Here is a 27,104-nt window from a genome sequence, read left to right as displayed (position 1 = left end):
GGGGACATAATCACTGACCAACGCAAACAAATGGACCGCTGGGTTGAGCACTACCTAGAACTGTACTCCAGGGAGAATGTTGTCACTGAGACTGCCCTCAATGCAGCCCAGCCTCTACCAGTCATGGATGAGCTGGACATACAGCCATCAAAATCGGAACTCAGTGATGCCATTGATTCTCTAGCCAGCGGAAAAGCCCCTGGGAAGGACAGCATTACCCCTGAAATAATCAAGAGTGCCAAGCCTGCTATACTCTCAGCACTACATGAACTGCTATGTCTGTGCTGGGACGAGGGAGCAGTACCTCAGGACATGCGCGATGCCAATATCATCACCCTCTATAAAAACAAAGGTGACCGCGGTGACCGCAACAACTACCGTGGAATCTCCCTGCTCAGCATAGTGGGGAAAGTCTTTGCTCGAGTCGCTCTAAACACGCTCCAGAAGCTGGCCGAGCGCATCTACCCTGAGGCACAGTGTGGCTTTCGTGCAGAGAGATCGACCGTTGACATGCTGTTCTCTCTTCGTCAGATACAGGAGAAATGCCGCGAACAACAGATGCCCCTCTACATTGCTTTCATTGATCTCACCAAAGCCTTTGACCTTGTCAGCAGACGTGGTCTCTTCAGACTACTAGAAAAGATTGGATGTCCACCAAAGCTACTAAGTATCATCACCTCATTCCATGACAATATGAAAGGCACAATTCAACATGGCGGCACCTCATCAGACCTCTTTCCTATCCTGAGTGGCGTGAAACAGGGCTGTGTTCTTGCACCCACACTCTTTGGGATTTTCTTCTCCCTGCTGCTTCCACATGCGTTCAAGTCTTCAGAAGAAGGAATTTTCCTCCACACAAGATCAGGGGGCAGGTTGTTCAACCTTGCCCGTCAAAGAGCGAAGTCCAAAGTACGGAAAGTCCTCATCAGGGAACTCCTCTTTGCTGACGATGCTGCTTTAACATCTCACACTGAAGAGTGCCTGCAGAGTCTCATCGACAGGTTTGCGGCTGCCTGCAATGAATCAGGACGTCAGAAATGCTCCATCCATCAATATTGGCGACCACGCTCTGGAAGTGGTTCAAGAGTTCACTTACCTAGGCTCAACTATCACCAGTAACCTGTCTCTAGATGCAGAAATCAACAAGCGCATGGGAAAGGCTTCCACTGCTATGTCCAGACTGGCCAAGAGAGTGTGGGAAAATGGCGCACTGACACGGAACACAAAAGTCCGAGTGTATCAAGCCTGTGTCCTCAGTACCTTGCTCTACGGCAGCGAGGCCTGGACAACGTATGTCAGCCAAGAGCGACGTCTCAATTCATTCCATCTTCGCTGCCTCCGGAGAATACTTGGCATCAGGTGGCAGGACCGTATCTCCAATACAGCAGTCCTTGAGGCGGCCAACATCCCCAGCTTATACACACTACTGAGTCAGCGGCGCTTGAGATGGCTTGGCCATGTGAGCCACATGGAAGATGGCAGGATCCCCAAAGACACATTGTACAGCGAGCTCGCCACTGGTATCAGACCCACCGGCCGTCCATGTCTCCGCTTCAAAGACATCTGCAAACGCGACATTAAGTCCTGTGACATTGATCACGAGTCATGGGAGTCAGTTGCCAGCGTTCGCCAGAGCTGGCGGGCAGTCATAAAGGCGGGGCTAAAGTGTGGCGAGTCGAAGAGACTGAGCAGTTGGCAGGAAAAAGACAGAAGCGCAAGGGGAGAGCCAACTGTGTAACAGCCCCGACAAACAAATTTTTCTGCAGCACCTGTGGAAGAGCCTGTCACTCTAGAATTGGCCTTTATAGCCACTCCAGGTGCTGCTCCACACACCACTGACCACCTCCAGGAGCTTACCCATTGTCTCTCGAGATAAGGAGGCTAAAGACCTACATACTAACTTTTTGTGATTCATGCACAAGATCACTGAGATCCCTCTGCATCCCAGGATTCTGCAGTTGTTCTCTGTTTAAGTAATACTCTGCTTTTTTATTCTTCCTGTCAAAGTGAACAACATCACATTTTCCCACATTATACTCCATCTGCCAGATTTTTGCCCACTCACTCGACCTATCTATATCAATCTGTAACCTTCTTATGTCCTCTTCACAACGTACTTTCCTACCTATCTTTGCGTCATCTGCAAATTTAACTACCATGCCATCGCTCCCCTCATCTAAGTCATTGATATAAAGCGCTGAATTTTACGCCGCCCCAGTGGGTCAGATGCTGGTGTGGGGATGGCGTAAAATTAAGCGGGAGGCTCCGGGAGCCCTTCCCACCCCGCTCCCATCTCTGGCTAACTTTACGGCTATGAATGCTGACTTTTATCTATGCCAATCTAACTGTACTTCTGACTGTTCTCATTTTTGTCTATGCACAGGGGTGTGACATCAGTATCTGGCTCGTCATTGGCTTGTCACTTGACCTTCCTCCATGTCATTTAATTATTACAAAATAGTTTTTCTACTCTTCTACATTATTTTCTATCATCTTTATATTTTATATTTTATCAGTTTCTTTGACTTTTCTAATGATGATATCAAACATTTTGAGAAACTTCAGGGCCAAATTTTAATTCAGAGTGGGTGTCCAGCAGGATTATGACTGTCTGGGCCTCATCTAAAGCCCCCTGGCTCACTTTCTGCCCAGAATGAGTGTGTAGAGAGCACAGAGTGGCCACCTGCTGGTTTCCAGTAGAACTTGGGGGGGGGGGGGGGGGGGGGAGCAGTGGGTTAGGTGGGACAAGTGGGGGAGTTCAGCTGGGGAGGCTGCAATCTTCCTTCTGAAACCTTGGAGGAGCAGGTGTTTACTGAAGGGACTTTTTCTATTTTCAGTACAGTTGCTGATCTGCTTATGCCAAGTGTTAAAGCTATAGTGACTTCTCTGCTCAGGCCTATTGTAGTAGGCCATATTGATTTAATAAGACCCCGATTTGTATGAACTTATAAATTTAGGCAGCTGCCTCATCCACCTGCAAAGCCCTACAGCTTAACAGCACTAAGTGTCGGAAATGGTTGGGATCTGAGCAGTTGAGTATAACCTGCTCAGGTTTAACTGCCCGCTCGAATGGTTTCCACTAGGTTAAAATCGACTACTCTATTTTTACCCCGTGTCTCATTTTTCTTTATTTCAACTCATAAATCAGTCCCAAAAATCTTTTTGACACCATGTGAAGATTACATGGGGTCCAACAAATTAATTTTGCTCAGAATCAAAAAGCCGTACAGCACAGAAGTAGAACATTCAGCCCATTGTACCTGTGCTGGCTCTTTGAAAGGGCTATCCAATTAGTCCCACTCCTATGCTCTTTTCCCATAGTCCAGTACAATTTTCCTTTCTTTTTTGTCAAGAAAGGCTTAGGTTAATCCCAAATGTTTTAAATTGGAAGTTTTCATATATACCTATATGCAGAAATGTGACTCATCAATGAAGAATCCCGCTTCTCAATGGCTGGTCAATTGACATTCAGTGACCAATGTGTGTCAGCTTGACTCTGTACCAGCACACTCATTTCTAGATCAGAATCTCAGGGGGTCAAGTGTCAAATCCCACTTCAGTACCATGCTAAAGGAGTGTAATATGGTCAGAGTTGCCAATCTTTGGGTGAGAAACTAAACCAAGGTCCTGCCAACAAGCTCAGGGGATGTAAAGAATAAATCCCATTGCAATATTTGAAGAACATTCTTTTCCAATGTTCAACACCATCATTACTCTTTGTAGGATCTTTGAGTGCTATTTGTCGACACAAAAACAGTGAAGATACCACAGAGCATTGTGAATCTTTGGCATTTTCTGCTCCAGAGGGTTGCAAATGCTCCATCGTTGATGATATTCAAAGTTGGGATAGACAGATTTCTGATCAAAGGATATGGGGAGCAGGAAGGGAAGTGGAGTTGATCCAGAAGATCTGCCCTGATCGGATTGAATGGCGGAGCAGGCTTGAGGAGCGGATGGTCTGCCCCTGCTTCTATTTCTTATATTCCTATGTTCAAAGGTAATTAATTGGCTGTAAAGCACTTTAGGATATCCTAAGCACAGGAAATACACTATATAAACGCAGGTTCTTTTATTCCTCTGTGCATGTAACTATCATTGGATCAATCTCTTTTCCCACTGCTAATGCAACCTAATAGCTTATTTGCTATATGCAAGTTGACAGCTGCTGGTTTGATAAGTTTATGCACAAGTAGAAACACTGGCCTGGGGTTGGCCAGATACATGTGTAATCTGGGCGTAAACCAGTTACACGGCTTAAATAATGACAGAATTTTCAGTCTGAGTTATGCACATGGCTACAATATGCCCCAGTCTCCCCAGTGTTGTACCTCCATCCATCAAACCCTCCTCCTGAACACATCTCCAACCTCAAAGCTGGGCGCCACCCTCCTCCCCCCACTAATAAGCAATGACTCCCATTTGTTTGATTGTCTCTTAACATTATGCCCAGATTTTCAACCATCACAGGAAACAAAGTAATTTATCTGGCATTTTAATTGCGATGTTTTGAGGTTTTTGTTTAAAAGAAAATGCTCACTGAGACCTGCTTTGTTACGGCCAAGTATAAGTCACATTAAAAATTGCAAAGCTTCCCCAATTGTAGGCTCTACAGAATGTGTTTAAATGATGGTTGCAGGAGTTGAAACTTTTAATTTTAAGGCTCTAAGATGAAGGGCTGGATTTTCCCATGGGCTTCGGCATCCCAATGTCGGAACCAAATCAGGGTCCCGAGCCTGCATTTGCCGGCAACAGGATTGGCTTGGTGATTTTACTGCAGGCTGCCTCCTAATGGGCCATGTCCAGACCCCCACCCAATTAAGGAAGGCGGGTGGGCTCCTGATGCTGCTGGTCCAATCAGAGGGCCGGCAGCTCTGACACCTCAGCAGTACCACCGGGAGAGGTGGGCAGTGCTGGGGCAGTTCGGGGACCACGAGGGTGCCTCAAAATGGAGGCGCCCTGAGACAGGTAGTAGAAATAATAAAGTCAGGGAAAATGGCCCCACCATTTGGAGGGGAAGCACCTCCAAGGGGATCGTTAGGACCGTGGGGGCTGCCTTTCCTGCCTGCAGCCCCCTCTTTGGGCTATGAAGCATCTGGTTCCGATGGTCCCCCAGGCTGCCTCCATGAAGTTGTCAGCCTTTCCTTGCGCCAGGTATTCCCTGCCACCAGCAGAAAACTGGCGGTCCCACTTACTGGCCCCTAACAGGGGCTTTAATTATGCAGATCCCTCTTGTACCCACCTCCTGCCCACCACTGAGAAACATCCCTGACAATGTCAGGGAGCTGTCCCGACATGGCTCTCCACTATTTTACTGGCCCCCCTACCTCTGTTCCTGCCACCCTGCGGCCAGTAAAAATTCAGGCTGAAATATACGGTGTGGATTTGGCACTTTCTTGGGCCCCAGTTGTTCACACTGATTTATGCCCATTTTAGGTTTCGGCGTATTCAAAAGAAGATGGGAGGATATTTGGACATAATTTGACATCGGCTAATTGAGGACTACACTGGGTGGATTTTTGGGTCTAATTTCCAGGTTCTACCTATGGAGGAAATTCCAGGCAATTTATTTGGACATTTGAGACCCAATACCCACAGGCATGGCATGAGGGCACGGTCTTTTTAATTCCTGGGCCTCATGACCAAATTCAAACATGGACTCGTGCTGAATCTACCAGGAATGACAAGGAGGCCAGCTGGATGGAACTGGATTTCAGGCAGCAGCTAGGCACTGTCAGGGACCTGTGAGATTGGAACCTTGACAATAATGGGGGGTTTGGTCTGGGAGGTGATTGTGGTTGAGAGTGGAGGGTGAGCACATGGTTTCCTTGTGGGTCCCGGAGGAGCTCTCCTGCTTCTCCTGGCCCACGTGGAAACCATTAGAGGTTTAAAAACTTAGGTGACAGCTTTCCTTAGCCTTGTCTGCACTGTTCCCCACTGGGGTTAAAATCATATTGGGTCTGAATGACATCATCTGACCCAACCATTGAATATTAATGAGGCCCTCCCCTAACTGCAGTGAGCACATTATGTGCTTCCTAAAACGTGGGAGTTAAAGTAGCGATGGGCAGGAGTGCAGAGGTATGTTCTCCACCCTAAATTTAATACCCCCACACCCGATCTCATTGAGTCTGGGGTTTTAAAATCGGGGCTTAGAACATTCAGTTATTATGGATTAGTGCAATCAGTGTTTAATGTTATATTATCAATGTTTCCACAGGTTAAAATTCATCCACTGCTCCATACTCTGTCTGTTTTTCCCTCTGTTTGAACACTCGTGCGACTTTGAGCATCATGATCGTCCTCAAGGTCAGACACGTCTTCAAGTTCTTCAGATGTCTGGGAATAAAGCAACAGGAAATGTCCATTAAAAGACTGATTTAAACACAGACTTTCAGGCAATAACATTTCAGTACATTCAATGCCAATTCATTTCTCAATTGATTCAGAAAATTGAATGATTACACATACGGCCGTATTTGTGATCTTCAATATGAGACCTAAACCTTACGAAAAGCAACTTATCTCATTATCTTTAACAACTCTAGACAGGACAATAAGATATATTTAAGAACAATTCAGTGAGATAGCTTCAAGTAACACGAAGTAAATTTCAATGCATAACTTCACAAGAATGAAAATACATATACCTAAAACTAGATTTAACTGAAAATGTAGGCTGAAATCTCAAGTAAGCCTTTAAACTTTAACTGTTGGATTTTAATATTCATTGTGAATCCCTACCTGCATCCAGATTATTTACTGGTCTATAAAAACACTGTTGGCTGCTAAGTCTAATATAGTTTTGGAGAAATGGGTAGGAACAGGAGGACCACATCTGGACAAGGCACAGGTAAACAGTTAGATCGGATGCCAAGAATTTCCCTTCATAGGCAGTTGTTGGCCTCTGCAACAAACATTTTTTTATTTGTTCGTGGGATTTGGGCATCATTGGCTTGGCCAGCATTTATTGCCCATCCCTAATTGCCCTTGAGAAGGTGGTGGTGAGTTGCCTTTTTGAACCGCTGCAGTCCTTGGGGTGTAGGTACAGCCACAGTGCTGTTATGGAAGGGAGTTCCAGGTTATTGACCCAATGATAGTGAAGTAATGGCGATATAGTTTCAAGTCAGGATGGTGTGTGGCTTGGAGGAGAATTTGCAGGTGGTGATGTTCCCTGCATTTGCTGCCCTTGTCTTGTAGATGGTGGACAGGCATTGGGGAGACAGGAGGTGAATTATTTGCTGCAGAATTAGGAATATAGGAGGATAGGAACAGGAGTAGGCCATTCAGCCCCTCGAGCCTGTCCCGCCATTCAATGAGATCATGGCTGATCCGCACCTAACTCCATATACCTGCCTTTGGCCCATATCCCTTAATATCTTTGCTTAAGAAAAATCTATCTATCTTAGATTTTAAATTAACAACTGTTCTAGCTTCAACTGCTGTTTGTGGGAGAGAGTTCCAAACCTCTACCACCCTTTGTGTGAAGAAATGCTTCCTAACATCTCTCCTGAATGGTCTGGTCCTAATTTTTAGACTATGCCCCCTAGTTTTAGAATCTCCAACCAGTGGAAATAGTTTATCTTTATGTAGCCTGTCCTTTCCTGTTAATATCTTGAAGATTTCATTCAGATCACCCCTTAACCTTCTAAATTCTAGCGAAAACAGGCCTAATTTGTGTAATCTCTCTTTGTAACTTAACCCCTGTAGTCCAGGTATCATTCTTCTAAACCTACGTTGCACTCCCTCCAAAGCCAATATATCCTTCCTAAGGTGTGGTGCCCAGAACTGCTCACAGTACTTCAAGTGGGGTCTAACCAGGGTTTTGTACAGCTGCAGCATAACCTCTGTGTCTTTATACTCCAATCCTCTAGATATAAAGGCTAACATTCCATTAGCCTTTTTGATTATTTTCTGCACTTGCTCGTGGCATTTTAAAGATTTATGCACCTGAACCCCCAAATCTCTTTGGACATCCACTGTACTTAACCTCTTCCCATTTAGAAAGTACCCTACTCTATCCTTTTTTGGTCCAAAATGGATAACCTCACACTTGCCCGCATTGACATCCATCTGCCACAGTTTTGTCCACTCACCTAGTCTGTCAATATCTCTTTGCAATTTTATGCTATCATCTAGACTGTCTACAATGCCACCTAACTTTGTATCATCAGCGAATTTGGATATATGACTTACTATGCCATCATCCAAGTCATTAATGAATCATGTGAATAATTGAGGCCCCAACACAGATCCCTGCGGGGCACCATTAGTTACATCCTGCCAATCGGAGTACTTACCCATTATCCCCACTCTCTGTCGCCTACCACTCAACCAACTTTCTAACCGTTAATAATTTTCCCTCAACGCCATGGGCTTCTACCTTAGTTAAAAGTTTCTTATGTGGGACTTTATCAAATGCCTTCTGGAAATCCATATAAATAACATCCATGGACACTCCCCTGTTCACTACCTTAGTCACCTCTTCAAAAGATTCAGTGAGATTTGTCAGGCATGACCTTCCCATCATGAATCCATGCTGGCGGTCTCTGATTAACTGAAATTTTTCTAGGTGTTTCGTCACCCTATCCTTGATTATAGATTCCAGCAACTTGCTCACTACAGATGTCAGGCTAACTGGTCTGTAATTTCCTTAGTTCCCCCTTTTACCCTTCTTAAAAAGTGGAGTGACATGTGCAACTTTCCAGTCCAGAGGGACCACTCCTGAATCTAGGGAACTCTGAAAGACTATAGTTAGGGCATCTACAATGTGCTCCCCTATTTCCTTTAACACCCTCGGATGGAAACCGTCAGATCCTGGGGATTTCTCACTCTTTAGTTCCATTAATTTCCTTGTTACTGATGATTTACTTACGTTAATTGTATTAAGTCCCTGTCCCCTATCAGCTATTAATTTTTTCGGGACTTCCAGCAAGTTATCCTCCTTTTCAACTGTAAATACTGAGGCAAAGTAATTGTTCAACATGTCTGCCATTTACCCATTATCAATGACAATATCTCCAGTTTCAGTTTTTAGTGGGCCTACATTGCTCTTGACCACCCATTTTCCCTTTATGTAACAATAACATTTCTTCTTATTGATTTTGATGTCCCTTGCAAGTTTCCTTTCATAATCTCTTCTAGTAGCTCTTATAAGCTGCTTTGTGACCTTTTGCTGGTCTTTGTATCGATCCCATTCGGCTGGATCTGTGCTGCGTTTTGCATTTTTGTAAGCCATTTCTTTTTGTTTTATGCTATCTCTTTAGTTGTCCATGGCTGTTTTTTCTGTGAAGTGGAGCTTTTTCCTCTCAGGAGTATATACTCGCTCTGTATTTCGTTAAATGTTTCTTTAAATATTCTCCACTGTTTTTCAGTCGTTTGACCCATTAACAGATCTACCTAGTTTACTGTGGACAGTCTCTGTCTCATCCCGGTAAAGTCAGCCTTACCCAAGTCTAAAATTCTAGTAGCTTTTCACTTTCAAATACTACCTTGAATTCGATCATGTTGTGATCACTATTTGATAAATGTTCACGCACAGTTCGGCTACTAATTAAATTTGGCTCATTACTCATAACTAAATCTAATATTGCCTGTCCCCTTGTTACATCTAGGACATATTGCTGTAGGAAACTATCCCGGACACATTCCAGAAATTCACTACCTTTCTGACTGGTGCTAGTCTGCCTCTCCCAATCTATGTGTAAGTTAAAATCCTCCATTAATACTATTCTGCCTTTGTTACACACTTGCCTAATTTGTGCATTTATACAATCTAACACCTCTGAACTGCTACCGGGGGGTCTATACACAACACCCATTACAGTTTTAGATCCTTTTTCGTTCCTCAATTCCACCCATAAGGTCTCCACTGGATGCTTTCCCCTCATTATATCCTCCCTCACCAATGAGGTGATATTATTTCTAATCAGTAAGGCTACTCCACCCCCTCTGCCATTTTCCCTGTCCCTCCTGTAAACTTTATAACCAGGTATATTTAGTTCCCAGTCCCGACCATCCTGCAGCCATGTCTCCACAATGGCCACCACATCATATTTTTCCATTTGAATTTGCGCCTGCAGTTCATCTAGTTTATTTCTTACACTCCATGTATTTGTATATTGCCTCTGACCTGCTCTTATAGCCACAGCATTTATATGGCTGGTCCAGTTCAATTTCTGGTCAATGGTGACCCCCAGGATGTTGATAGTGGGGCATTCAGCGATGATAATGCCATTGAATGTCAAGGGGAGATGGACACTGTCTGGCACGAATGTTACTTGCCACTTATCAGCCCAACCGTGGATATTGTCCAGGTCTTGCTGCATATGGACAAGGGCTTCTTCAGTATCTGAACAGTCGTGACTGGTGCTGAACATTGTGCAATCATTAGCAAACATCCCCACTTCTAACCTTATGATGGAAGGAAGGTCATTGATGAAGCAGCTGAAGATGGTTGGCCCTGAAGAGCTCCTGCAGTGACGCCCTGGGACTGAGATGATTGACCTCCAACAACCACAAGCATCTTCCTTTGTGCTAAGTATGACTCCAACCAGTGAAGAGTTTTCCCCCTGATTCCCATTGACTCCAGTTTTGCCAGGGCTCCATAATGCCATATTTCGTCAAATGCTGCCTTTGATGAGACTTTGTCTCCACAAGCACTGTGCAGTGGTCACTCCTACCAATACTATCATGGACAGATGCATCTGCAACAGGTAGATTGGTGTGGACAAAGTCACTGTATGTTTTTCCCTCTTGTTCGTCCCTCACCACATGCTGCAGACCCAATCTAGTGCCATTCTTGGTGATGGACATTGTAGTCCCCCACCCAGAGTACATTTTGTGCCCTTGCTACCCTCAATGCTTCTTCCAATTGGTGTTCAACATGGAGAAGCACTGATTCATCAGCCAAGGGGAGGGCAGTAGGTGGCAATTAGCAGGAGTTTTCGTTGCCCATGTTTGACCTGATACTATGAATCTTTATGGGGTCTGGAGTCAATGTTAAGGACTCCCAGGACAACTCCCTCTTGACTGTATACCTTTGTGCTGCCACCTCTAGAGGGTCTGTCCTGTCCCACTGGCAAGACAGACCCAGGGATGGTGATGGTGGTGTCTAGGACATTGTCTGTAAGGTATGATTCCGTGAGTATGACTATGTCAGGCTGTTGCTTGACTAGTCTGTGGGACAGCTCTCCCAACTTTGGCACAAGCTGCAGATGTTAGTAAGGAGGACTTTGCAGGGTCAACAGGGTTGGGTTAGTCGTTATCATTTCCAGTGCCTAGGTTGATGCTGGGTGGTCCGTCCAGCTTCAACTCCTTTTCTTAGGCTTTGTAGCAGTTTGATACAACTCAGTGGCTTGCTAGGCCATTTAGGAGTCAATCACCTTGCTGTGGGTCTGGAGTAACATGTAGGTCAGACCAGCTAAGCACAGCAGCTTTCCTTGCCAAGGAAGGATATTTCGTGAACCAGATGGGTATTTAACAACAAGCAACAATGGTTTCATAGTCACCATTAGACTAGCTTTCAATTCCAGGTTTATTAATTGAATTTAAATTCCACGAGGGTGGGATGTGAATCCATGTCCCCAGAGTATTAGCCTGGAGTTTTGGGTTATTAGTCTGGTGACATTACCACTACACCAGCACTGCCTTCTCTTTGCGATGTGGTGGGTTTGGGGTCCCTACAATCCTTTGAAAGGGAACTTGACTAGCTCTCAAGGATAAAGAGCAGGACTCATTTATAGGGGGCAAATCCTGGTTAGTTTAGCTTGTGATATGTCATAGGTAATCATGGTCTCCTGAAGTTTGTTTCATTACTTTTGAGAGTTGGAGCAGAATCTGTCCCTCTTTTATTGTCACTCTCCAGGAGAGAAAGTTAGTTGGGAGGAGGTGAGGGTGATGTGACACCATCTACTGGATAAGACAAGTTTCTCATGTGTCTGAGTCCACCTGCTACTTCATTTACATCCATATCGGAGGGTAGTTGGGTGTATCTTTAACTACTTTCCAGCCCCTGCTATTCTTGCAATGCATTTTTAACCTCTCTTTGTATATCATCCAGAAGTTTGCACATCTTCTTCACTTTTTTGAAACAATCCTAAGCCATCACTGTATTTTAGAAACTAGCACTCCTGAATCTTGACTTTTACCTGCAATTCTGTCCTCTCCCCTTTTGGGAATCAAACCCTGGCCATCAGACTGTGAAGACTGAATCTAAATCACCAGACCACCAAAGACCGATGTATGTGGAATGTTTCACAAATTTGCAGATCTTCCTTGAGGGGCTCATGTTAATCTTCTCTGCACTGTTCCCATTTTATTATATGTGCTGCCAAAGTGAGCACTGGAATACAAACTGCCCAACATGTGGCTCAATCCCACGGCCCTGTTATTAAGAGTGCATCCTCTCCTGACTGCCTCCCTCACTTTGTCCAGTCTATAAAGGATTTGTCTATTGTCCTGTATAAGTTTCCAATTTTTGTCAACGGTCTACAATTGAAAAGTTTCTCCAATTCTGGCCTCTGGCCACTTCCTTTGCCCCATCATTGGTGGCCATTCCTACACCTGTCTAAGCCCTAAATTCTGGAATTCTCTCCCTTAACCTCTCCCAATATCTACCTCTCTCTCCTCCTTTAAGAAGCTCCTTAAAACCTAACTCTAAGAACAATTTTTGAATCACCTTTCCTAATATCTCCTTCTTTAGCTCCGTGTCAATTTCAGTGTCTGATAACTCTCTTGCGAAGACTCTTGGAACATTTTCATAAATTAAAGGCACTATATAAATGCAGTTTGTTGTCGGTGTTAATCCACCTTTACATTTTTCAAATGCTGATGGACCTTCTGCATATTTCCAACATTCGCAGTCTTTCTTTTCTCTCATCACGGCTGCCATCATTTTTGTAAAGAAAGGACACCAGAGGTTTGGAGGAACATGACTACCACTTATTACAATTGAGGAACATCTCTGGTGCTAAAGCAAGACATTTCATGCACGTGTCTAATTGCTTGTAGAAAGATCCTGTAACGTTCTACCCATGAGAGAGTTACATGGACTTGCATTTAATGTTTTCTGGATTCAATGGGGTGAAATTGGTCCTGGCTGATAGTGAATCAGCAGCATGTTTAACACCCAGCCCTGCTTACTCAACGGAATGCAAACTAGGTGGATGTAAAATGGACTGTTGATTCTCTATTGCCCAGTTTGTGATACCATGCGATGTCAATTTCACCCTCGATGAATTACGCGCCATTGTAAAATTTGTCTTTCCCCATATACCAACATTCATATTTGTTATGGATTAATGGTGGGATCCTCTATGATCCACTTCTGCATGGTTGCAGTACCACTGGCAGAAAGTAACTCAACCAACTGCAGACTTTCACCTGAGTGCAAGGTAATGGAGGAAATATTGGCACTCCCTGGCAAAGGAATCACAGGGAACTGCCAAAAACTGTGCAAGGTTCAATGCCTTGAGAGGGATAGACCCGGGCTTTTTGCCATCACGGACAAGCTGCTGGCTTTGCTTCTACCTCTTAAGTCTTCTCCTAGCAGAATTTAGAATTTAGAACATTACAGCGCAGTACAGGCCCTTCAGCCCTCGATGTTGCGCCGACCTGTGAAACCATCTGACCTACACTATTCCATTTTCATCCATATGTCTATCAAATGACCATTTAAATGCCCTTAAAGTTGGCGAGTCTACTACTGTTGCAGGCAGGGCATTCCACGCCCCTACTACTCTCTGAGTAAAGAAACTACCTCTAACATCTTTCCTATATCTATCACCCCTCAACTTAAAGCTATGTCCCCTCGTGTTTGCCATCACCATCCGAGGAAAAAGACTCTCCTAGGCTCACTAGTGGCTTGCATCTGCTCATGGTTGCCAGCCCACAACTCCCCCACATGTGTGCCCTTTCCAAGTTGGCTCCCATTCCCTCTATGCTAGACTGCACTGTAGCTATGCCTCGATCCAGCAATCTGGCGATATCAGCATACGGTGATCTATTGTTTTGGCTGGGGGTAGAGGATAGAGATTCACTGATCTAGTGAGACAGGAATGAGGCAACTGAAGATCCTTGGGGATCAACTTTGTGGCTTCCTCTGCACTTTTTCCAGCACCTGAACATCTCCCTTTTCACTCAGTGTCCAGAAAGGGGCACAATACTCATGGCTGGGGTCTCAGCAGCACACAATACTATTTGAGCATGATTTCCTCTGACTTTTATTCTATTGTTTTGCCAATGTAGTTCCATGTTTTGTTGGCTTTGTTGATTGCTGCACTCCATTGATTGGACATGTTGAGTCAATAAGACTTTTAGGTCTCTTTCTATTTCATCCTTAGCTATTTCAAAAATATTCCTGGTATACACGTGTTTCTCATTTTTCCTTCTCATTTGCAACACTTTACACATATCTGCATTAAATGTCATCTGCTGTTGTTTTATGCATTCACTTAGAATGCATGCAAGTACAGATAAATCTCCTAGAATCTCTTCTGCTCATTCATATAGATGAGGCAGTGGGATAACAACTGTGCATGTCTGCATACTACAACTTCCCATAGATCACCTTCAGAATCAATGAGCTTCTTCATTAACCTTACAGGCATTGACCAGGCCAGTCAAAGTCATCAAACAACATGTAGCTAAGCTAAAAATATGAGCAACAGAAAGCCACTCTGATAGTCATGCAGCAGGTTTCATTATCTGACTGATTGTAATTAAGCACAGTTATCACAAGCTTTGCACGGCCTGGAATCATTTAGACACAGGGCAAATAAATCTATTCGCTTTATATATGTTCCAAATGAAGCTTTGGAACAACAGGCACTGACTGATGCAGTGAGGTTTCTATAGAGCAGCTGGTCAAAAATAAACCATGCTGAAGGTTACCACCTTTTACCATAGCATACATTGCAGATTGTGATGCAAATCAATGTTGCCCAAAGTCACATGTGAGGTATTTGCTAGCAGTGTAGAGGGTGAGGCACAAGAACCACAGGGCAGAAGAAGAAGAGGACTTGTGGATAGGTTTCAATGATATCAATAGAAAGGAAAATCCAGTGGGGTGTATGATATGCGGCTGATCTTAAAAATTAGAGCAAGGCCAATCAGGAGCAAAGTGAGGAAGAACTTTTTCACACAAAGGGTAGAAGTCTGGAATTCTCTCCCCCAAAAGGCAGTAGATGTTGGGGGACAACTGGAGTTTTCAAGACTGAGATCAATAGATTCTTGTTACATATGGGCATCAAGGGATATGAAGCTAAGGCAGATAAAAGGAATTGACCTACAGATCAGCCATGATCTAATTAGCTGGTGGGGGGAAGTCCAGAGCAAGGCAACATAACCTTAAAATTAGAGCTAGGTCATTCAGAGATGATGCCAGGAAGTAATTCTCACACAAAGATATTGTATGATCGATTCAAGAGCAATAAATAAATGTCCCTTTAAGAACTCAGTATGCTAATGAGCTAAGTACCAGGATGTAGTCATGTGACTAGAAGCCATAGTCACTCTGCAATTGTAACACCCTAGACAAAGTTTCTGTATATAGTTTGCTCTGTATTGCATATACTAGCTTAACTGTCAATAAACCGCCTAGAGATCTTCAATGAACTGGAATCCACGTACCTCGTGTGTTGCTTAAGATAACACAAATAATACATAACATGGTGGCAGCTGTGGTGAAAATGCAAGATATAAAATTGAAGACCACTGGTAAAACAGGAAACAAAATTTAAAAATTAAACAGACAACAGAAGAAAAAAATTTGAAGCAATAAATGAAGAAACTTTAAAACAAGGACCAGAAAAGAATGAAAGAAAGCTACATACCTTAGAAGGATGAGCATCATTGAACAAAAGCATGGCTGAGGGGAAAGTGATCGGGTGAGTTATTGTGCCGACGAGCAAAAAATCTCAGCAAAAAAAAAGCCTTTGAAGAGTTTTTAAAGAAAATAATTCATTTTCTAAAGGCTCTGTGTGAGCCAGAGAAACAAAAAGGGTGAAACCCTAAAATGCATTCAAACTAAAAAAAAAATGTTCAGTAGTAAAAAAAAAGCCTAGGAAACCCAAACACTGCAGAGTCTCCATTAAAGAAGTCAAGCTGAAAAAAGTAATTAAACCAGTCAAGCGTGAAAAACATAAATAAACTCTAAAAAAAAGCAAAGGGGAAAACCCTTGAACTGCCTATCTAAGAGCTGTGTAAACATACAGGCTGAAGTGCTGAAAGCAAAATAAACAGAGAACACAGTCAAGCACCTGCTACACTCCATAAAAGCAGCTAGTCTAAAAGGAAGAGAATTTCTTAAAGGGACATCATTCTTGAAGCAATCATACAACAAAAGGGCAGTGGAAATCTGGAACTCTCTCCCTCAAAAAGCTGTTGAGGCTGGGGGACATTGAAAATTTCAAAACTGTGATTGATGGATTTCTGTTAAGCAAGGCTATTAAGGGTTACAGAAGTCGCAGATTGGCCATGATCTAATTGAATGGCAGAGTATTAGCATGTAGTTTTCTCATAGCAGATAGAGATGAATAAATGGGATATGTTGTTAAATTGACTGCCTGCATTTGTGTGAAAATACATGATACTCTTTTTCCTTCACTTCTGTTGAGATTTCCTAGATCTGGTAATCTCGCTGTGAAGTGCTTGATTACAGCAGCCAGAGGTCAATGTGCACAAATCACGGCCTGCACAATTCTCCACCAACTAAAATTAAAGAAAACCTTGTTGGTTGCAAGCCAGATGGACTGATCTTTACTCCCAAATTGCAGAGTGAGCACCCATTGCAGAGAGCAATAAACCAGAACATTCACCCTATTCTATCTGTATTAAAATGTTTTGTCAAGGCTGCTGCTCTGCACTTAAAATAACTAAATAAAAACAGTTAAAAGGAACCATCCGGCAGACTACAGGAAGAAACTGGCCGGAATTTTACCTGTCCCGGCAGGTCCGTGGTCCCGTAGGTGGAACCAGGTGCCGAAGCTGCTCCAGCTCCATGCTCAGCTGCCGTCGCGATCGAGTGTTAAGTGACCAAGGAGTGTCATACCGGTGGATTTTTGAATACAAAAGGCACCGCGGGTGGGAAGGTCAGTGTCGGCGGGTGTGCGGCAAGGACAGGAAAACGGTGCTGACAGTCATTTAAAAGGGCTGTTAGCACCTTGAGTGGCTCTGAGAATGTTGCATGCTTCTCAGAAGATAGTGGAAGGAGCAAGAATGCAGTAGCAGATACCAGGCTGAGGGGGAACAGGAGTTGTCCTGTCACTTAGATACCAGGCTGAGGGGAACATGAGCTGTCCTGTCACTTAGATACCAGGCTGAGGGGGAACAGGAGCTGTCCCGTCACTTAGATAACAGGCTGAGGGGGAACAGGAGCTGTCCTGTCACTTAGATACCAGGCTGAGGGGAACATGAGCTGTCCTGTCACTAAGATACCAGGCTGAGGGGGAACAGGAGCTGTCCTGTCACTTAGATACCAGGCTGAGGGGGAACAGGAGCTGTCCTGTCACTTAGATACCAGGCTGAGGGGGAACAGGAGCTGTCCTGTCACTTAGATACCAGGCTGAGGGGAACAGGAGGTGTCCTATCACTTAGATACCAGGCTGAGGGGGGAACAGGAGCAGTCCTGTCACTTAGATACCAGATTGCAGGGAACAGGAGCTGTCCTGTCACTTAGATACCAGGCTGAGGGGAACAGGAGGTGTCCTATCACTTAGATACCAGGCTGAGGGGGGAACAGGAGCTGTCCTGTCACTTAGATACCAGATTGCAGGGAACAGGAGCTGTCCTGTCACTTAGATACCAGGCTGAGGGGGAACAGGAGCTGTCCTGTCACTTAGATACCAGGCTGAGGGGAACAGGAGGTGTCCTATCACTTAGATACCAGGCTGAGGGGAACAGGAGGTGTCCTGTCACTTAGATACCAGGCTGAGGGGAACAGGAGGTGTCCTGTCACGTAGATACCAGGCTGAGGGGAACAGGAGATGTCCTGTCACTTAGATACCAGGCTGAGGGGAACAGGAGCGGTCCTGTCACTTAGATACCAGGCTGAGGGGAACAGGAGCGGTCCTGTCACTTAGATACCAGGCTGAGGGGAACAGGAGCTGTCCTGTCACTTAGATACCAGGCTGAGGGGAACAGGAGGTGTCCTGTCACTTAGATACCAGATTGCAGGGAACAGGAGCTGTCCTGTCACTTAGATACCAGGCTGAGGGGAACAGGAGGTGTCCTGTCACTTAGATACCAGGCTGAGGGGAACAGGAGGTGTCCTGTCACTTAGATACCAGGCTGAGGGGAACAGGAGGTGTCCTGTCACTTAGATACAAGGCTGCGGGGAATAGCAGCATCCTGTAACATAAAGGGGTGACCCATCGTCATTTTCCATAAAGCCGCCTGAGAAGTTGGAGGACCAGAATCCGCTTGCAGCAATGGCAGAGACAGCCAACCACATGGCCCCAAGGTTCACCGATGACTCTCTGCATGCCCTCCTCTAGGAGGCTGAGGTATGGCATGAGGTCCTCTTCCCACCAGACAAAAGGAGGAGAACTTCCCAGATCACCAAGAAGGCCTGGATGGAGGTTGTGGAGGAGGTCAGCAGCCAGCGTGTAGTCAGGAGGACATGGATACCTGCCGCAAGCGGGTCAACGACCTTCTCTGCTCTGCCAGGTTAAGGGACATGTCTCATTCCTCATTGCGTTGTACTCATATGGATGGGTAATCAGGTGTTGATGCTGCAAAGTTGAAACCATCCATCTGAATGGCTGCAGCTGTCATGGGGCATTTGCTGGGCACATCTGAGCTGCACAATGGACCAGAAATGTGCCAACCTTTCACTTGAATGGCAATGGTCCCAGAGGCAGCATGCAGCATGAGGGATGAGCGCGTGCTCCTTCAAACCAAGTAATTGAAATGATTGTCATGTGCCTGCACAGGAGAAGAGGGTCCAGATGCCCATGAGAGGGCATGGACCGGTGGCAGTGTGACAAATCTAGCATTTCTCACCAGTGTGGAGGGGGAGGCATTGCTGCTTGCTGAGGAGGACAGAGTCCGTTCAGTTGCTGTTGGTGAGGCCGGAGCACCTGGCCAGGAGGGTGCGTTCCCCAGAGTGTGAGCACGGGGGTGAGGGGGGGGGGGGTGGTGGTGAGGAATGTGAAGGGTGGGGTGTATGGGGTGGGGTGGTTCAAGCAGTGAAGGCAGTGAGTTCAAACTCACAGACATGTGGCCACACTGCAGTCTAAGACGCTCTCAGTCCGGAGTGTCGCTCACACCTGATTATTCTGTTTTCCCCTGCAGGTGAAACACAGCTGCTGCCAGGCGATGTCTCCAGGGCACATCCATCTACCTCTGAGGAGGAGGAGTGGACCGCAGAGGATGCAGCGACACATCCTTTCCCTTCACCAAGCACCAGCACATGCACGGTCACCTCAGTTGGGCTGTTAGTGTCCTGGACTGTGGGAGGCCAGGCCAGTGTTGAGCCCCATGCTGATGATTAGCCTCTGAGGACATCCATTCGGTGGGAGATGCTGCAGGTGCAGCGTGAGGTGCCTGGAGATCTGGCAGAGTTACCAGAGACGATGCATGTTCTGGCTCAGGCTTTGCAGGTTTCCTTCCAGGTCATGAGTACCGCACCGTTCCTGTCACCTGTGCGACTGGCTTCCTCCACTAACAGATTGGTGGCTGCAGTGGAGGGCCCAATTCAGCAGATCCTGCAAACCCTCACAGAGAAAGTGAGCTCTATGCAGCAGAGCCTCAACGAGCTGTCGATGAGGCTCCTGCGACATCCAACAACTGCTCATCCCACTGAGATCAACAGTGAGCCCCAATTGAGCCTCGGGAGGGCACAGGAGCAACAGTAGAATGCATCTGGGGGCTCCTCTCAGGGCACTCCTGATGCAGAGAGCAGTTCCATGTCCCCTCTGCTAGTGACATTAGCACCTCAGAATCCCAGGGTGTCGGAGGTTCACCTCAACATGATGGGGCTCTCATGGTCTTAGACAGGCAGAGGACACCCGCTAAGGTCATCCCAAGCCACGGGGTATCCTGTGCAGCCACCTGCCTCTGCCGTGACTGATGGTGATGGGATGACGACACATGTGAGCACTCGCAAACGTTTCAAGAAATTACAGCAACTGCACTTAGGGGGTCAATGGTGCGATTTTGAATTATTTATTTGCTGTTAGACTTCACAGAAAACTTATTAAAGTTCTCACTTGGCATTTTCATTTGTCTCAAGTCAATGGTGATGCTTTAGGCGATCTTCTTGTCCTGCATGAGGTGGAGCTCTCTCGGCTTGACTGGCAGAGTCCGTCTGGAACTTGATGAACTGGTTGGCACGCCTGAATATGACATCAGTTACCACCTTAATGCAGTGATGTGCTGATGACTGTCAGACTCTGCACATGACTCCTGTAGAAGCCTGGAAGGAACCTGATGTGTAGAAGTTTAGAGCAACTGTTAGCTTCAGTGCGACCGGCATTGGATGGCCACCCATGCAGTTGGAAGCAACCTGTGCTGCCAGCATCTCACACAGAGATCTGACAGTCTCTCGAGACAGGAACAGTCTTCTTAGGCACTGGCGCTCTGACATTTGCAGAGAGGCCAAACGCGGGTGGTAGACCCTGCCTACTGGGTAGGCTCATCTCCTCATAGGTGGTTGCTCCAGGCGCACTCTGTGCCCTTCTGCCCCTCCCCCATTACCAGGCTGCACTTGGCCAGCAGGTTGCTGATTTCCCTGGCCAGTTGTCCTCCTGTTCCTCCTTGTCGCATAGTTTTCCACATTAGATGAGTCGCCTCCAGACTGGACAATTCCCAGGGCTGCAGTGTCCCAGAGATGTTATGAGGACTGGTATTTGCAGCCTGCTGCAAGGACAGGCACTCACAACCCTCCTCCCCTACACAGAATAAATCAGTGATGCTGTGGCCCTACCAGGAGTTTCACTCACTCAGGTGAACCCTGGTGAACCAGCAAAAACAGCCCCAACCTTCAAAACAGCACATAAATACATCAGAGAGTAATGAAAAAAAAAAACCTCCAACTCCTTCACAGATACACTGGTTGCCACTCTTTTAAAGCTGTCGGGTTCCCGACTCCCTGTGCGTCTTGTTTGACAGACATAAAATGTGGCAGCCAACAAAAAATGGCTGTCAATTGGATTTTAGACTACCGCAATTGTCCCTTAATTGCTGCAAAGTGGACAGTGAATGGCGCCTCGATCTCGCCCACCGTCTGACCTATGTAAAATGGGGATTGGGCATCATGACATCGAGGACCCGCCCCGGTGTCATCGCCTGCAATTTTTCGCCTCGGCTACCTCAGAGGAGGCCCATTTTGTGCAGGTAAAATTCCAGCCACTATCTCAGTTGTAAATGATCCCGACATTCAGAGCAACCATTGACCTTAATTTATACTCGTTTATCTTCCAGGACTGTAACCATTTTCCACCCTATCATGAGTTAGTCCATCCCACCATAAGTACAAATACTTGTGTAGTTACTTTTAAAGTAACAAAAGACTTACATTTATAATGCGCCTTTTATATCCACTTGATATCCCAAAATGCTTACCAGCCAAAGTAGTACTTTTTGAAGCGTAGTCACTATTGTCTTGTTGTCAAACACAGCAGCCAGTAAGGGATTGATTAAGAAGGGGAAAATAGAGTACGAGAGCAAGCTTGTGGGGAACATAAAAACTGACTGTAAAAGTTTCTATAGGTATGTGAAGAGAAAAAGATTAGTGAAGACAAATGTAGGTCCCTTACAATCAGAAACAGGGGAATTTATTATGAAGAACAAAGAAATGCTGACCAACTAAATGCATACTTTGGTTCTGTCTTCACAAAGGAGGACACAAATATCATACCAGAAATGTTGGAGAACACAGGGCTCAGTGAGAGAGAGGAACTGAAGGAAATCAGTATTAGTAGAGAAATGGTGTTGGGGAAATTGATGAGATTGAAGGCTGATAAATACCCAGGGCCTGATGGTATGCATCCCAGAGTACTTAAGAAAGTGGCCCTAGAAATAGTGGATGCATTGGTGGTCATCTTCCAAGATTCTATAGACTCTGGAACAGTTCCTACAGATTGAAGGGTAGCTAATGTAACCCCACTATTTAAAAAGGGAGTTAGAGTGAAAGCAGGGAATTATAGACCAGTCAGCCTGACGTCGGAGGTGGGGAAAATTCTAGAGTCCATTATCAAAGATTTTATAGCAGAGCACTTAGAGAACAGGGGTAGAATTGGGCACAGTCAGCATGGATTTATGAAAGGGAAATTATGCTCGACAAATCTACTAGAATTCTTCGAGGATGTAACCAGTAGAGTTGATGAGGGGGAGCCAGTGGATGTGGTTTATTTGGACTTTCAGAAGGCTTTCGACAAAGTCCCACATAAGAGATTAGCATGTAAAATTAAAGCGCATGGGATTGGGGGTAGTGTATTGCGATGGATAGAAAATTGGTTGGCGGACAGGAAACAAAGAGCAAATGGGTATTTTTCTGAATGGCAGGCAGTGACTAGTGGGTATCACAGGGATCGGTGCTAGGACCCCAGCTATTCACAATATATATTAATGATTTAGATGAGGGAACTAAATGTAATATCTCCAGATTTGCAGATGACACCAAACTGGGTGGGAGGGTGAGTTGTGAGGAGGAAGCAGAGAGGCTTCAGGGTGATTTGGACAAGTTGAGTGAGTGGGCTAATGCATGGCAGATGCAGTATAATGTGAATAAATGTGAGGTTATCCACTTTGGTAGCAAAAACAGGAAGGCAGATTATTATCTGAACGGCTATAAACTGAGAGAGGGGAATATGCAGCGAGACCTGGGTGTTCTCGTACACCAGTCGCTGAAGGTAAGCATGCAGGTGCAACAGGCGGTAAAAAAGGCAAATGGTATGTTGGCCTTCATAGTGAGAGGATTCGAATACAGAAGCAAGGATGTCCTACTGCAATTATACAGGGCCTTGGTGAGGCCACACCTGGAATATTGTGTTCAGTTTTGGTCTTCTTATCTGTAGAAGGATGTTCTTGCTATACAGGGAGTGCAGCAAAGGTCTGATTCCTGGGATGGCGGGACTGATGTATGAGGAGAGATTGAGTCAGTTAGGATTATATTCGCTGGAGTTCAGAAGAGTGAGGGGGGATCTCATGGAAACCTATAAAATTCTAACAGGACTTGACAGGGTAGATGCAGGAAGGATGTTCCCGATGGTGGGGGAGTCCAGAACCAGGGGTCATAATCTAAGGATATGGGGTAAACCTTTCAGGACTGAGATGAGGAGAAATTTCTTCACCCAGAGAGTGGTGAACCTGTGGAATTCGCTGCCACAGAAAGCAGTTGAGGCCAAAACATTGTATGTTTTCAAGAAGGAGTTAGATATAGCTCTTGGGTCTAAAGGGATCAAAGGGTATGGGGTGAAAGTGGGAACAGGTTACTGAGTTGGATGATCAGCCATGATCATAATGAATGGCGGAGCAGGCTCGAAGGGCCGAATGGCCTACTCCTGCTCCTGTTTTCTCTGTTTCTTTGTTTTTCTATGTATGCACACAGCAAGATCCCACATCCAGCAGTGAGATATATGGCCAAATTATATTTTTGCTCGAGAGATGCACGCTGTCCAGGATATCAGGAGATCTGTCCTGTTCTTCTTTGAAAAACTTCTATCGAATCAGCATAACTTTCCAAATTTCCATTGAATACATTTGAGTAGTTTGTTTATGTTACCAGTTTTTGCTTTAATCAACTTTTAAATTTGTCAGTCTACAAATCTTTACTCTTTGAGGCACTATCTACCACTAGTTTTTTTGCTGATATGTACAGGAAAGTCCTCAGTTTTTTGCCCAAGTGACAAGTTTTGTTCAAATGTTTCTGAATGGCAGAGCCTGAAGCTTGTTGGTTTAAAGCACACTCCATATGGTAATGAGGAACTGCCAGGTTGCTGCACGTGCAGTCCTTCGAATGAGATGTTAAACCGACAAACACCTTATGGTTCTGGTAAATGCTACATTTCCTATGGTACTATTCAAAGAAGAGTAGGGGAGTTCTCCCGGTGAACTGACAGCACAAAAAGCAGATTGAGTGCTCATTTATCTCTTTGCTGTTTGTGGGATTTTTCTGTGTACAATATGGCTGCTGCATTTAGTTACTTAAGAACAGTCACTGCCCTTTAAGTAATTCACTGGCTGCAAAGTGCTGTGAGCTATCCCAGTATCTCAAGGATATGAAAGGTATTATATCAATGCAAGCTCTTTCCTTCTTTCAATATAATTCATTGTTGGGTAAATCTATTGATCCCAAACTCTCAATAGGAAGTTTGAATCATGGAGAATTGGAATGATACTGTCGCATGGGAATGCTGAATTTATACTTGCAAAGCACGTTGAGATTAATGATACGCTGTTCTTTTTATTAGATTTCCTGGACAGTAGCCTCCTTGATCTAATCTTTTCAAGTCACATGATGATTGTTGCTGAAAATTAAGGTTTACATTCTTCAACCTTTGAGACCTTATTATGCAGTTCTCCATATATTGATATATTAGAAAAATAATTGACATTTTTCAATTAGAGACAGAGCACTGAATTTTTATAGAACAAATAACACTGAAAGAAACTCAAGAGCCTCTGTTGACTATGAATATGTTAACATGTTTAAGATTCACTTTTGCAAATAGGAAACACATATATATATATATATATATATATCCATTGTAAATTCCTAAATACACAGTTCTGCTGGAAACTATGCATCTAAAAGTGTCACACTGCAATTACACCATTCCAGGCTGTGGTGGTCCTACTGGAGGGAAAGTTTACATAGGCAGTTTCCTTTATAAATTTGGAAGAGTGAATTTATAATCGCTATATAAAAATAAGGACCGAAATGTATGACTTTTAATCTGTGTAGGCTAGTTCATTTATCCCCACCCCCAACCCATTTTCACCAGAGGACTACACAAGGTCCAGACTCCTTGAGTACAATGCACAGGAGATGTATATATCTCAATCACTTCTATGTATTGTGCAAACATAACTGTACAAAGTTTGCAGTATTAAAAAAGTTAGTAAATTAAAATAAAACATCAGATTAATGTTATCAATGCCTGGCATATGATAAACATGTAAAGGATCAATGAGATGAAGAAGTTTTATGCAAAGAAAATTATGCAGTAATTTCCAGGTTTTTGTAAAGCTAGAGAAACTTTAAAACAAAGTTCCTGAGGAATGGTATATAATAAACTGAGGCTGGACTTAAAAATCATCCAGACTTCTGGGCATTAAAAGTACTGCACTTCTGACTGGTGTCTATATTAATCGCTGAAAATAGACAGCCTGCAAGTCCCACTATGTAGCATCTTAATTTACTGCAGGCAGTATTTAAGAGAGTCAGTCAGAAGTTATGCTGAATTATTTAAATCCAACATTTCGATAGCATGAATGGGGCACTTTACAAATGCTAATGTATTCATACCTCATTCTTCTTATTCCGTCAAATCTGGCTCCGCATCTGCTATCTCATAAAGATTTTGTCGGTCACAGTTGGCATCTTTTTCAATGTGATTCAATAGACCTCCAAGGATAATGCCAGGACTAAGAGGTTGTAACTATCAGGAAAGACTGAACAGACTGGGGCTCTTTTGCTAGAAAAGAGAAGTCTGAGGGTAATCTTCTAGAAGTTTATAAAATTATGAAATGTTTGATAGAGTAGACATAGAGATGTTACCACTTGTGGTGGAGTCCAAACTGGGGGCCATAAATATATGATAGTCACTCATAAATCTACTAAGGAATTCAGGACAAAGCTCTCTACCCAATGAGTGATGAGATAATGGAATTTGCCATCTCAAGGAGTAGTTGAGGTGAACAGCATAGATGCATTTAAGGAGAAGCTGGATAAGCACATGAGCGCAAAGGAATAGAAGGATAAGCTGATACAGTGAGATGAAGCTAGGTAGGAGGCTCATGTGGACCATAAGCAGTGGCACAGACCAATTGGGCTGAATGACCTGTTACTGTGTGTGTTGTTCTATGTAATTCTATGAAAACATTCCAAGCCAACTTCATCTCTGCTTAAGCCTCCAGGTCTACTATTGGGGCTGCTGAATAACATCAGACCTTATTACCTCCATATTGGTTTGATCCACCACTCTGCACTAAGACCTCTAGTCCAAAGTGTAATGTTTCATCTGTGCCTTCAAATCCCAGCCTACACCTTCTTAGCACTCTTTTACTCCCAAGTCACCCTTTCCTTCCCCCAGAAACTCTCCTGAAACCCAAAGAAGATCCTTTTAGGGCACATTAACAACTGATTTTGTGGTGGACAGCAAAAGAGATATAAACACTGCTTGAAAGCGACTCTGAAACAAGACAAAACAGATCTCCATATGTGGGAACAACTGCTCAAGATAGGAAAACCTGGTGAAAAACCCACCATGCAGAAGCTTCCTACTATGAGGTCCATCACATTGTGAACCTAAATGTAAATGACAAATGAGGAAATCACGCCTGAAAAATCAAGAACCAAACTGGTGTATCTAGGATCTATGGTTCAATCTGCAGATGATCATTCCAAGCAAAAATAGGTTCATTGGTCATCAAAGAACTCACTGTAAAAAATTAGACAATATTCTGGCTGACTTCTTTGATATTGAATAATTTTCACAATTGTGTTTTTGAAAGTTGGGGAAGTTTAAGTTAAACTCAAGAATACTTTGGTCATTTCCACATACTTCAGCGAGTCTATGAAAATCTTGCTTTTGTCAGTTCTTCAATGCAATAGTTTTTTTGTGTTTCTCACAAGTCCATCTTATGCCTTTGATATCTCCACCCTTAGTCCTTCTTCATCTAATAACATTCTTGGTTGATGTTAACTCTCACAATATTCACCATTTTGAAATTTGTGGCCTAATTGAAGATTACTGTTATTGTTTCAACATGGTCGATCCACTGCTGTTCTTGCAGGCTATGCTATGTACCCTTGGAACTTTGAACTTCAGCACTTTGAAGATTCATTCACCTTGAACATCATAGCCCTGATTTTAACCTAACCAGCTGAGTGGAAATGGGACAGGTTTGGTTTGGGTCACAAGTGCCACATCCTGTCCGAT

General features: G+C 44.4%; 1 protein-coding gene and 1 non-coding gene across 2 annotated transcripts in view; both read right to left on the bottom strand.

The window, feature by feature from the left end:
• Positions 1–27,104, bottom strand: part of LOC137380511 (catenin alpha-3-like) — a 2,550,805-nt gene that overhangs the window by 269,359 nt on the left and 2,254,342 nt on the right. The window contains exon 16 of the mRNA XM_068052420.1: positions 6,244–6,336. Within this exon, the coding sequence (XP_067908521.1) occupies positions 6,244–6,336 (93 nt within the window). The remainder of the gene's footprint in view (positions 1–6,243; positions 6,337–27,104) is intronic.
• LOC137381004 (U6 spliceosomal RNA) lies at positions 12,237–12,341 on the bottom strand. Its single transcript, XR_010977102.1, has one exon. It is a non-coding gene; the product is annotated as a U6 spliceosomal RNA (small nuclear RNA).

The sequence above is a fragment of the Heterodontus francisci genome, chromosome 20 (assembly GCF_036365525.1).
Source record: "Heterodontus francisci isolate sHetFra1 chromosome 20, sHetFra1.hap1, whole genome shotgun sequence".
NCBI classification, from domain to species: domain Eukaryota; kingdom Metazoa; phylum Chordata; class Chondrichthyes; order Heterodontiformes; family Heterodontidae; genus Heterodontus; species Heterodontus francisci.
Note: the sequence above shows the minus strand (reverse complement) of the source record. Positions and strands in the feature narration are given on the sequence as shown.